The sequence below is a fragment of the Lithobates pipiens genome, unplaced genomic scaffold (assembly GCF_037356315.1).
Source record: "Lithobates pipiens isolate NorthernLeopardFrog02 unplaced genomic scaffold, aLitPip1_a1.2 Scaffold_18, whole genome shotgun sequence".
NCBI lineage: Eukaryota > Metazoa > Chordata > Amphibia > Anura > Ranidae > Lithobates > Lithobates pipiens.
In genome coordinates, this window is record NW_027507758.1 from 437,153,043 (window position 1) to 437,165,785 (window position 12,743).

General features: G+C 42.4%; 1 protein-coding gene and 1 long non-coding RNA gene across 3 annotated transcripts in view; one reads left to right on the forward strand and one right to left on the reverse strand.

Annotated features, from left to right (window-relative positions):
- The window catches only part of LOC143988503 (uncharacterized), a 63,201-nt gene that overhangs the window by 50,163 nt on the left and 295 nt on the right, over positions 1–12,743 (reverse strand). The window lies entirely within an intron of this gene.
- AADAC (arylacetamide deacetylase) overlaps positions 11,812–12,743 on the forward strand; it is a 74,572-nt gene continuing 73,640 nt past the window's right edge. The window contains exon 1 of the mRNA XM_077488123.1: positions 11,812–12,115. Within this exon, the coding sequence (XP_077344249.1) occupies positions 11,978–12,115 (138 nt within the window). The 5' untranslated portion in view covers positions 11,812–11,977. The remainder of the gene's footprint in view (positions 12,116–12,743) is intronic.

Sequence of the window (12,743 nt, forward strand, 5' to 3'; positions counted from 1 at the left end):
TGTATGTATTCATGCTATCCACCAGCTCAAACGCGTGTGGCGCACTTTGGCATAACACTAGGTGATTACTGAAGTGGGTTGGCATGCCCTGGCTGTTTTTCTGGGCGAAATGAAGCATTGAAAGATATGATAAAAGCCCTGCCTTAGAGCAAAGCCCACAAGGTTAGTGAGGGAACTGTGTATTTGGCAAATTACTCATAACTGCTGTACAAAACCTGCATAACTGTGACAAATATTTTGTTTTGGGCTGATTCAAGTTATTAAAGAGATATATTAACATTTGTAAGAGAAGTATGAGAATAGACAGCTGTTTTAGCAAGGCATGTGTCCCTGGCCCTGGGAGTGAATGGTCAGCATCTCTGTCTGCATCAACAGTTGTGCTCATAAGTTTACATGCCCTGGCAGAATTGATGATTTCATTACCATTTTTCAGAGAATATGAATGATAACACAAAAACTTTTCTTTCACTCATACTCATTACCCTGATCAAAAGTTTACATACCCCAGTTCTTAATACCGTGTATTACCCCCTTTAAAATCAATGACAGCTTGAAGTCTTTTGTGGTATTTGTGAATGAGGCTCTTTATCTTCCCAGATGCCCATTTCTCTTGGCAAAAAGCCTCCAGTTTCTGTACATTTTTGGGCTGTCTTGCATGAACTGCACATTTGAGATCTCCCCAGAGTGGCTCAATGATATTGAGGTCAGGAGACTGAGATGGCAACTCCTGAACCAATGACAGGTCGATTTGGCCTTGTGTTTTGGATCATTGTCATGCTGGAATGTCCAAGTATGTCCCATGTGCAGATTCCTGCCTGATGAATGCAAATGTTCCTCCAGTATATTTTGATAACATACTGCATTCATCTTGCCATCAATTTTGAACAAATTTCCTGTGCCTTTGTAGCTCACACATCCCCAAAACATTAGCGATCCACCTCCGTATTTCACAGTAGGAATGATGAACCTTTCATCATAGGCCTTGTTGACTCCTCTGCAAATGAAGCGTTTATGGTTGTGGCCAAAAAGCTCAGTTTTGGTCTCATCACTCCAAATGACTGTTCCAGAAGGTTTGAGGCTTGTCTCTGTGCTGTTTAGCGTATCGTTATTGGGATACTTTATGGCATTTGCATAGTAATGGCTTTCTTCAGGTGACTCGACCATGCAGCCCATCTTTCTTCGAATGCCTCCTTATTGTGCATCTTTAACCACTTGCCGACCAGCGCACGACGATGTACGTCGACAGAATGGCACGGGCAGGCAAATGGGCGTACATGTACGTCCCTTTAAATTTGCCGCCCTGCCATCGGGAGCGCGCTGCCGGCGGCGCGCTCCCGTGCTGGTCGGGACCCCCGTGAGTCCGGTCGCGGGACCCACGGACTCGATCGCCGCGGGCATCCCCGCGATCGTCTCACGGAGCGGCCGAATGGAGAAGTGCCGTTGTAAACAACATTTCTCCATTCTGCCTAGCAACTAGTGACTCTGATCTCTGCTCCATGTGATTGGAGCAGAGATCAGTGTTCACTAAATGAAAGCCCAACCCCCCCACAGTTAGTAACACGCCCCTAGGAACACTTAACCCCTACACTGCCACCCACTGGTTAACCCCTTCACTGCCAGTGTCATTTACACAGGAATCACTGCATTTATATAGCAGTGATTACTGTATAAATGACAATGGTCCAAAAAATGTGTCAAAAATGTCCGATGGGTCCCCCACAATGTCGCAGTCACAATAAAAATCGCTGATCGCCGCCATTACTAGTAAAAAAAAAATAATAAAAAATTAATAAAAATGCTATAAAACTATCCCTATTTTGTAAACGCTATAACTTTTGCGCAAACCAATCAATAATCGCTTATTGCGATTTTTTTTACCAAAAATATGTAGAAGAATACGTATCGGCCTAAACTGAGGGAAAAAAATGTTTTTTTATATATTTTTGGGGATATTTATTATAACAAAAAGTAAAAAATAATGCGTTTTTTTCAAAATTGTCGCTCTATTTTTGTTTATAGCGCAAAAAATAAAAACCGCAGGGGTGATCAAATACCACCAAAAGAAAGCTCTATTTGTGGGAAAAAAAGGACGTCAATTTTGTTTGGGAGCCACGTCGCACGACCGCGTAATTGTCAGTTAAAGCGACGCAGTGCCGAATCGCAAAAAGTGGTCTGGTCTTTGACCAGCAAATTGGTCCGGTCTGAAAGTGGTTAAACAGCCACACCACATGTTTTCAAAGAGTCCTGTATTTCACCTGAAGTTATTTGTGAGTTTTTCTTTGCATCCCGAATAATTTTCCTGGCATGAAATTTTAATTGGTCTACCTGGCCGTGGTTTGGTTTCAACAAAACCCCTCATTTTCCACTTCTTGATTAGAGTTTGAACACTGCTGATTGGCATTCTCAATTCCTTGAATATTTGTTTATATCCCTTTCCTGTTTTATACAGTTAAACTATCTTTTCCTGCAGATTCTTTGACAATTTGTTTGCTTTCCCCATGACTCAGAATCCAGAAACATCAGTGCAGCATTGGATGAAAGATGCAAGGGTCTGTCAGGAGTCCAGAAACTCATTGACCTTTTATACACACACACTAATTACAAGTAAACAGATCACAGGTGAGGATGGCTACCTTTAATAGCCATTCAAACCCCTTTGCGTCAACTTCTGTGCATGTTATCAGGCCAAATCACCAGGGTATGTAAACTTTTGATCAGGGTCATTTGGGTAGTTTCTGTTTTCATTATGATTTAAAAGGAGTAAACACAGTTGACTGGTAATAAATGGCTTCAGCCAAACACTAACCATGAGTGAAAAAGTTTTTGTGTTATCATTCGTATTCTCTGAAAAATGGCCAAGAAATCATATAATCTGCCACCTTATGAGCACAACTGTATATTGTACTATATTTCATATTCTATAGTTAATTATTGCAACTTGCCCACAACTGAAGTCTATTTTTTTCCCTTCATCTGAAACACATCAAAGCAGAAACCCCATGCACTTTCCCATTACCTTACACAACTAGTAAAACTTACAAGTATGTGGATTGTGCAAATTAGTGTTGCGATTAAAGGATTATTAAAATAAAGTAAGTAAATGTCATGCAGGTTCATAAGAGACCTGAACTAAGGTAGAATCCCCCTTGCCCCATCCCCACCACTGCTGAGAAAAAAGATTCTCATAGGCCATCATTGGAAAAAATAATATTTTAGTGGAGACTCTACTATGACTCCCACAGACACATCTTAACTGACCAAATAATTTATGAGCCAGTCTTAATTTTTTCCTCTCCAGATACTAGTATTATAATTGCCCTGAGATAACCTGATACCCTCATTCTCTCCCCTCTCTCTTTTAACATGCATCTTTATATTATCAAAGCATACATAATTATTGAATAATCTTTAAGAAGAACGATATTTCATCAGACAAATAGTAGCAACATTCAATCACACTGTAATGAAGTGCCGAAAATTATCTTTGGATATCTGCCAAATCTTCCCTGTGTTGTGCAGAGTATTGAAATAATGCACTGGAAGCTTCTTGGATGCAGAGAATACTTTACTTTCATGAAGAAATAGCTGAACACGTCTTATAGCATGAGAAACAGGAACGGGAACTGAAGGCAAACAAGTACACACAGAGGAAAAACAGTACTTCCTCCCATTACCTCATATCATAGATACGCTCTATAATACCGCAGCGCCACCTGCTGGTATAGACAGGTATAATGCATAAGTATAGTTCACAGTATAAAAATGCTACTAGACTGTTGTTCTTCCAACACCTTGAACCCCCACATTATGAGTATACTGTAATTCCTTAAAAAACCTTCGGCCCTCCCCATTCTACCTCACTCCCCTCTCTGGTCTGCAATATAATGGACAACATCATAGAAGCATAATGTGGTATTGAAGGGGGGTGCGTTCAATATGGCTTCCATAACTGACATTACAAATCATCCTAGGCTTTGGAACATAGTCAAAACATATTTACTGTATGAACCTTTAGGCACCTTCTACAGTAATATTACCATTTAAATAACATAAATTTTCATATCACATTTATAGCCAAAACATTTATTTTTGTTTTAGCATCACTTGAAAGCTGTATAACCTTCATAAGGATTTTATTGACATCTATTTCCATGCTGGGGAATCCAAGGACAGCCCCCACACTCTATCACCCAGAGATGCAATTTATGCGGCACCTTCCATGGTTTCAGAGTCTTTGTAAATGAACCAACGGATCCAGATTTTGAAATGTTTTTTTCTGTTTGTTCTCTCAAATTGGCTGTTAATTGCTCTATTAACTGTATGTCAACTACTCGGCCCAGCCATTGTTCAAAAGTAGCTGGAGAGGATTTCTTTCACATAGTTGGTATACAGCCCTTAGCTGCACTAAGAAGTTGTTTAAGGACAGGGTTTTGGTAGTACTTTATTGACATCAGCGTAGTGTGCAGAAGGCAAGCCATTGGATCATCTGGAAGGGACACACCCATCAGCCTATGGATCATGGGGTTTACTGCAGTCCAGTAATTCTGTAGAGAAGGGCATTCCCGGAATATGTAGAGCAGTGTGACTTCTACTTGGTGACATCTCCAACAGAGAAATATTTATGGACCAATTTTATGTAGGATTTGTGGAGTCCTGTACCAATGCATCAGAAATATGTATCCATTCTACTGATAAGTACAGCGTATTTGATATGGAGGCTTTGTGGGCCAAGATGAGTATCTTTTTAGGATTGTGTGAATCATCTATGTAGGTCCCCCTTCCATTGCCATAAGAAAGAATGGTCACGTTGTTGGTTTTGTCTAAACATAGCTGTTCAAGAGGAGTGAGTGGAAGTAGGCTTTGGTTGGGGTGGAACTGATCTGAATGGCCAATGTCCACTTCTGACATCATCTTATTTCAATAGGAGAAGTGGGTAGCTCCACGTAGGTCACATGTAATTAGGGTGTGAAAGGTACATTGTAAGGGAATTCCAACGTAGAGTGCTCAAGACTGGTATCAAAGGGCTAGGAGCTGGAGAAAGACTTGTAGTTTTGAAAAGGGTCATGATTACAGAGATGTTAGCACCTGTAAATGGATGATCAGATATTGCACTGGAGAGTGTGGTGGGATCTTTGCCCAGTTTAGGCCCTCAAAGCAATGAGAAGCAAGATTGTTCCGGGTCAATCCAGGGATATAATAAGTGAAATTATTCTCTGCGCGTACCTGATAATAAAAACTTGACCTGATAGCTAATAAGCCACTGATCAGAGCAATTTCACTAAAATATGTCTTCCGCCCCTCCACCTGCCTATGCTGACATCTAATGATCTAATGTGCCCCCATCCTCAATCTAATTCTCTGACTTACCCTTCCTGCTCTAATCCCCCCCCCCCCCTTGCAAACTCGGATCCCTCTGTGGCTGTCCTGCAGCTGTCAGATTTGCTCCTTTGCCCTCTCGCCCGCTGTTTGTGTTGCAGGGCAGCCACAGAGGGATTGAACTGTAAAAAAAGACCCCCCAGTGCTACTCCAACCACCCCTCAAGTGCCCCCCCCCACTTGCCTAATGCCCAGGTGCTGCCTGCCCTGCAGCTGCTAGTCAGTTTTCCCCTCCCGCTGGCATTCCGTGCTGCAGGACAGGCACAGAGGGATCGGTTTTTCTAAAAAATGACCCCCGTGCTGCTCTGACACCCCCTCCCTGATGTCCGCGCACCCCATTCATGCTAGCTGACTCTCCCCTCCTTCCCCCCCACCGGCTGCAGCCGCTGACAGGTCCTGGTCAGCAGGGAGGGCATGTGTTTTACCAGCCCCCTTCCTTTTCTGAAAGAATGCAGCCCTGTGATCATTACAGATTGCTCCTGCATTTTTTCATCACTGACAGATGGTAAACTGTATTTATTATTGTCAGTTTGTAAATGAAACAATGTTTATTTTTTGAATCAATAGGACTCTATACACACTCCTTATTCATTTATATACAGTGCAGCTCAGGTTTCAAAAAACAAACAAACATTAGAGGTCTGTTTAGACCCCCGATGTCTTTCAAAAGGTATTAAAAAAAGTTGTAAAAAAATAAATATAAATAAATAAAAATTAGTTAGGGCAGATTTAGACATGTGTCTAAGAGCCCTTTCACACTGGGGCGGTGCGGGTGTTAGCGGTAAAGCACCGCAAGCTTTACAGCTGTTATAGCAGCACTATTCGGCCACTAGAGGGGCTCTTTTAACCCCCACTAGTGGCCAAAGAAAGGGTTAATACTTAATAGCACCCATGTTTTGATGCTGCCGAAGTGATTTGCAAGCGCTTCGGCAGTGCTGCCCATTCATTTCAATGGGCAAGGGCAGTGGGGGAGCAGTGTATACACCGCTCCCCCACTGCCCCAAAGATGCTGCTTGCAGGACTTTTTTTAACGTCCTGCAAGCGCAGCGCCCCAGTGTGAAAGCACTCAGGTCTTTCACACTCACTGGGGTAGCTGGAGAGACGCTTTTAAGGTGCCTTTCATGTGCTATTTTTAGCGCTAAAATGCATGAAAAGTGTCCCAGTATGAAAGGGGTCTTAAGCTCCCTTGTCTCTGAAGCCAAATTCACATTTGGATCGAGCTTCAGAGGCTATAGACAAGCGGTGAGGAAGCAATGCGATGCCTTCTCACCGCCAAATTTAGCACCATTTTACCAAAAAATGCACCACAACCACATGCATTGCACAAAGTTGGCGGGGGGGGGGGGGGGGGTTGCGGTGCATCACCTTGACATGAACGTGTAGTGTTCAGCAGAAGACATCTCTACAAGTTGGGTCAAGTTTGCCGTGGGTGCAAAGCATTGTAACATCAGCACCCTGTCCACTGCCTATTACAGCTTAAAGCAAAGCTCCACCCAAAAGGGGAAGCTCCACTTTTATGCACCCTCCCCCACTCCACTGCCACATTTGGCACCTTTTGGGGGGGAACAAGTATCTGGTTTTGACAGGAAATCACTCCCACTTCCAGGTAAGATCGCCACGGCAATCTACAAAGCTGTTTCGCCCCTCCTCCTCCCCCCTGCAGCCTTCTGAGACACACACAGGAGAATGTGGTACCATTCACAAAGCACAGCATGACTCACTCATGCGCAGTAGGAAACCGTCTGTGAAGCCAAAAGGCTTCACTAACTGGTTCCCCTTAGTCAAGATGCTGGCACCCGCACCCAAAGCCGATTGAAGAATCAGCTCAGGTGCTGACATCATTGGATCCCTGGACAGGTAAGTATCCTTAATTAAACATCAGCGCCTACAGTATTTGTATAGCTGCTGAATTTTTTGGGGGGAGATTGGAGCTCCTCTTTAGGGGTGGGGGGCATTTGGCAGGCAACAAAAAACGCAGGTTAACCGCACATTTTTGGCACCCTAACTGTAAGTCTAATCAAGACCAAAGGCCTTGTTCACATGGGGTATATTACAGCAAGGCCATGTTTAGCTGCACATGGATGCAAGGGTGTTCCATGCATCTCATACAGGCAATCCTATTGATGTCAATTAGGACACAGCAGCTGCATAGGAATGCAGAGGTGTTCCGTGCGTGTGCGGGTAAACACTGCCCTCCATGGGCGTACGATGTAGCTCACCCCATTGAGTGAGGCATTAGTAGGAATTTATCAGAAATTGTGTAAGTTATGCTGTAGTTTTATGTGCAAATAAGGGTTTTCTTTTTAGCGTTTTTTCAGTGAAAACAGTGATCTAATAAACATTTGCGCAAGCATTGTGGGACTAAAAAAATCAGCAGCACCTTCTTTTAATCTACAGGTCATGTGCTTTCAGAAAATGTATAGTTGGGGGGGGGGGGGGGTCTTTTTCAAAATCTGAAAGCTATAAGTGATAAATGAAAACATCCCAAATTTTAGAGACATTTTTGCGTACGTTTGATTTTCACAAAAAGGTGCAATTTAAAATTTACAAATATTTGTTATTTATTAACTCAGCACAGGATAATCTTTTATATTTAGCAGGAATTTAGCAGAAATTTTGTAAAATTGTGTGTTTTTATCTGCTAATAATGGTTTTAATGTATTTTAGCGATTATTGCGATTATTATTATTATTATTAGCGAATATTGTTATGATAAACATTTGTGCAAATTCCTTGGGGCATTAAAAATCAGTAGCACTTTTTTTTTATTCTAGAGGTCATATGCTTTCAGAAAATATATGGTTTGGGGGGGTCTTTCAAAAATTCTGAAAGCTGTGCACACGACCGGACTTTCCGGCAGACTAGGTCCGAAGGGATTACTCCGTCGGACAATCCGATCGTGTGTGGGCTAGTCCGATCGTTTTTCAAAGAAAAAATCCAACGGACTTAGAAATAGAACATGTTTCAAATCTATCTGACAGACTCAATTCCGACGGACCAAAATCGGGAAAACCATTCGTCTGTGTGCTAGTCCGACGGACCAAATACGACGCAAGGGAAGATATTGGCTACTGGCTATTGAACTTCCTTGTTTAGTCCCGTTTACGTCATCACGTTTGTTTGGAAAGTCCATCAAGAAGACCGTCGGACCTAGTCTGTTGCAAAGTCCGGTTGTGTGTACGTGGCATAAGGGAAAAATGAAAGCCTTCAGATTTTTGAGAAATTTGGATATTTACTTTTTTGCATACCGTATATACTCGAGTATAGGCCGACCCGAATATAAGCCGAGGCCCCCAATTTACCCCCAAAAAAACTGGCAAACTTATTGACTCGTGTATAAGCCGAGGGTGAGACATGCCTGTCCATCCCTGTGTGTGTGTCCGTCCATCCCTGTGTGTCCGTCCATCCCTGTGTGTCCGTCCATCCCTGTGTGTCCGTCCATCCCTGTGTGTCCGTCCATCCATCCCTGTGTGTGTGTGTGTCCATCCATCCATCCATCCATCCCTGTGTGTGTGTGTCTCCATCCATCCATCCATCCATCCCTGTGTGTGTGTGTCTCCATCCATCCATCCATCCATCCATCCATCCCTGTGTGTGTGTGTCTCCATCCATCCATCCATCCATCCCTGTGTGTGTCTCCATCCATGTGTGTGTGTGTGTGTGTGTGTGTGTGTGTGTGTGTGTGTGTGTGTGTGTGTGTGTGTGTGTGTGTGTGTGTGTGTGTCCAGCCTACCTTTGTCCCGAGCCTCCGTCCCGTGCCTTGCCTCCTTGCCTCCGTCCCGTGCCGTGCCTTGCCTCCTTGCATCCGTCCCGTGTCGTGCCTTGCCTTGCCCCCGTCCCGTCCCGTCCCGTGCCGTGCCGTCCCGTGCCCTCTTCGTCGGCGGCCATTGTAAAGTTCAAAAGCTGCGCCGCCGCCTTCGCCTGTGATAGGCGGAACACTGAATTTCCCAGCAGCCTGTGTTTCCGCCTATCACAGACGTCGTATCATCCTCGTCCGTAGTACGAGGATGATACGACGTCCGTGATAGGCGGAACACAGGCTGCTGGGAAATTCAGTGTTCCGCCTATCACAGGCGAAGGCGGAGCCGGAGGCGCGGCTTTTGAATAGAATGGCCGCTGTCTGTCTGCTCGACACGCTGATCGAGCGGGCAGACAGCGATGACTCGAGTATAAGCCGAGGGGGGCACTTTCAGCCTCAAAAAAGAGGCTGAAAATCTCGGCTTATACTCGAGTATATACGGTACATTTGATTTTCACCATTTTGCGAAAAGTCATCATGTAAAAATTTTTTTTTTTTGTTATTTATTAACTTTATACAGGTTAAGATTTTATATTTAGTAGCGATTTAGCAGGAATTAGCTGTATTTTTATCTGCTAATAATGATTTTAGTGTATTTTCTGTGAATATATTGTTTTGATAAGCATTTGCACAAATACCGCGGGCCTACAAAATCAGTAGCACCTTCTTTTTATTCTACAGGTCATATGCTTGCAGAAAATATTTTTTTTTTGGGATCTTTCACAAATTCTGAAAGCTGTAAGGGAAAAATAAAAACCTTCAGATTTTTATGAAAAATTTGGATATTTAAATGTTTGCATATGTTTGATTTTAAGCATTTTGCAAAAAGGTGCAATGTAAAAATGTAATTTTTTGTTATTTATTAACTCCATACAGGTTAATCTTTTATATTTAGTAGGGATTTAGCAGGAATTTTGTAAAATTAGCTGTGTTTTTATCTGCTAATAATGGTTTAAGTGTATTTTTTGCGAATATATTGTTTTGATAAAAATTTGCGCAAATACCACAGGGGCCTAAAAATTCAGTAGCACCTTCTTTTTGTTCTAGAGGTCATTTGCTTTCAGAAAATATATGGTTTTGAGTGTCTTTTACAAATTCCGAAAGCTGTAAGGGAAAAATAAAAAGAGAAATTTGGATATTTACACTTTTGTGTCTGTCCGATTTCACCATTTCACAAAAAGGCGCAATTTAAAAGTAAAAAATATTTGTTATTTATTAACTCAATACTGGTTAAGCTTTTATATTTACTAGGGATTTTGTTAAATTTGCTGTGTTTTTATATGCTTATAATGATTTTTAGTGAATATCTAGCAAAAAGTGAATGTTTAGCAAAAATATTGTTTTGATAAACATTTGCGCGAGTATCGTGGGGCCTTTAAAATCAGTAGGACCTTTTTATTCTACTGTGCTTTCAGAAAATATATGGTTTGTGGGGGTCTTTTACAAACTCTGAAAGTTATAGATGAAAAATAAAAGAGCCAAGGAAAATTAGCAAAAATGGTCTAGCCACCTGAGTGTACAAAATGGAGAACAGGACCTGGCAGCAAAAGAGTTACTCCTTCACATACATCAACACCACCATTCATCATGTGCTCTCACCTGAACTTGTGGACCTATTAGTGTAAGCAATAGGTCAAATGTACCCTACGCTTTTTCCTTCTTATTTAAGTGGAGGAGCAAGTGGAGGCTGCATATTGGTGGTGATTTACACAGGAGCCAATGGAGAGATCCCCAGTAAGGAGAGAGTGGTGAAGCCTTGAGAATAAACCCCTTAAAGAGGAAGGCACATTTGACCTATAGCTTACACAAATAAGTCCACATGTTACAGCACAGGAGGAATGGTGGTGGGACTCACTTGTGCTGTAGATGCACATAAAGGATTAGTTGTAAACCCTCATGTTTTTTTTTCACCTTAATGCATCCTGTTCATTAAGGTGAAAATACACCTGGCAGTGACCGGCCCCCCAGCCCCCCCCCACGTTTTACTTACCTGAGCCCCTTCATCTGTTCGGTAAGGGGACACGCTGTCCCTCTCTCCACGGGGTACTGGCTCTTGATTGGATAGATTGACAGCATCGCAGCCATTGGCTCCCGCTGCTGTCAATCAAATCCAATGACGTGGACACCGGGGGGAGGCGGGGAGGAGTCCGTCATTCGTGTCTGTGGACGCAAATGCTGGATTCGGAAGTGCGCCCGCAAGGTAACCCCTCTAGAGAGCGCTTCTCCTAGGGGGTTATCTGAAATGAGGAGGAGCTGCAAAAGCCGCAAAATCCTGAAAGAGAGGGAGTGGGGCCAAGCTCGACTTGAAGAAAAGTCAAGCTATGCATATCAATCTGCCTTCCTTTTTTCTAAATATACAATTTTTTTCATTCAGTATTTGCACACGGTAACCCCTGTTTATGCATTTTTTTTACTGCATTTTGTTGGTTTGTTTTTTCCAGGTTTGTAACAGGTTTATTTTAAGGCTTGAGTTATCTGTACAGGGCAAAAATTGTACGCTCAGCTAGAGTGCTCATGCCTGTTTATCTACAGTCGACAAAAAAAAAAAATTTAAGGCACGATGCATTAATTTAGGTGTGTAACCTAAGCAATATGATCTGTGCTACTGTTGTGACAGAGCCTCCTAGTAATGATCTACCCAACTGCCTTCCACAGCATTTCTGTAGGCTGCAGTGGAGATCAGATGACGAGTGGGCTTAGGTCCAGCAGATTAACTTGCCCTATCAGTTCTGCTGCTGACTTGCAACACAGGCGGTGAGAAGAGGCTTTACTCACTTAACAGACGTGGGCGCTGGAGTTGGACATGGCATCAAAATCAGTGTGCTTTGTGCTTGTGACTGTGCTGCTAGCATACTACATTTACATGCCTCTGCCAGACAATGTGGAAGAGAAATTCAAAGTGATGTTGTTGGATGCAACTTTTAGAACTCTAGGACATGCGGTAAGTTTAGCCTTATTGTATTATACGTATACGGTTCTCTGAAATCCTGGCTTGCTTTTCTAATGACTTGATCCTTTTATCATTTTCAACAGCTTATAAATACGCATTAAAGACAAACTGCACACGAGCAATGTAATTCTGTAATCAGGATTTAGAAAATCCTGCTGAATGGTAGCATGGATAGGTGCTAAGAGATCTGTTTCTGAAGTCAGTCCAGTAAAAGATGACTACAGGATTTTACTAACTAGATTTATAGCTGCACTTGCAAGGAAGTTGAGTTTGTTAATACTTAAGGAATAGAATCTTTAATTAGCTAATCATTACCAAATTTCTGTTAGCAATGACACAGAGCTGAGTAGTGCTAGTGGTAGTTTTGGGGTTAACAGTTTTATCATTTGTGAGCTTACCATTGTGAGAAGCTCTGCTTCTTAGGTCAGTATTCAATTGTCTATTGTTCCTACTGTGTTCCACATCTAACACCCTACATAAACTAATGCCATTATTTCTGAACAATAATTAGCAGCAGCCAAGAGCGAGTACCTTATCAGAAATCTTCCAGCATGCTGGGCTTTTATAATCTGTATAAAATCAATGTTTATAATTGCACAACGGGGGGAAATAAAATCAC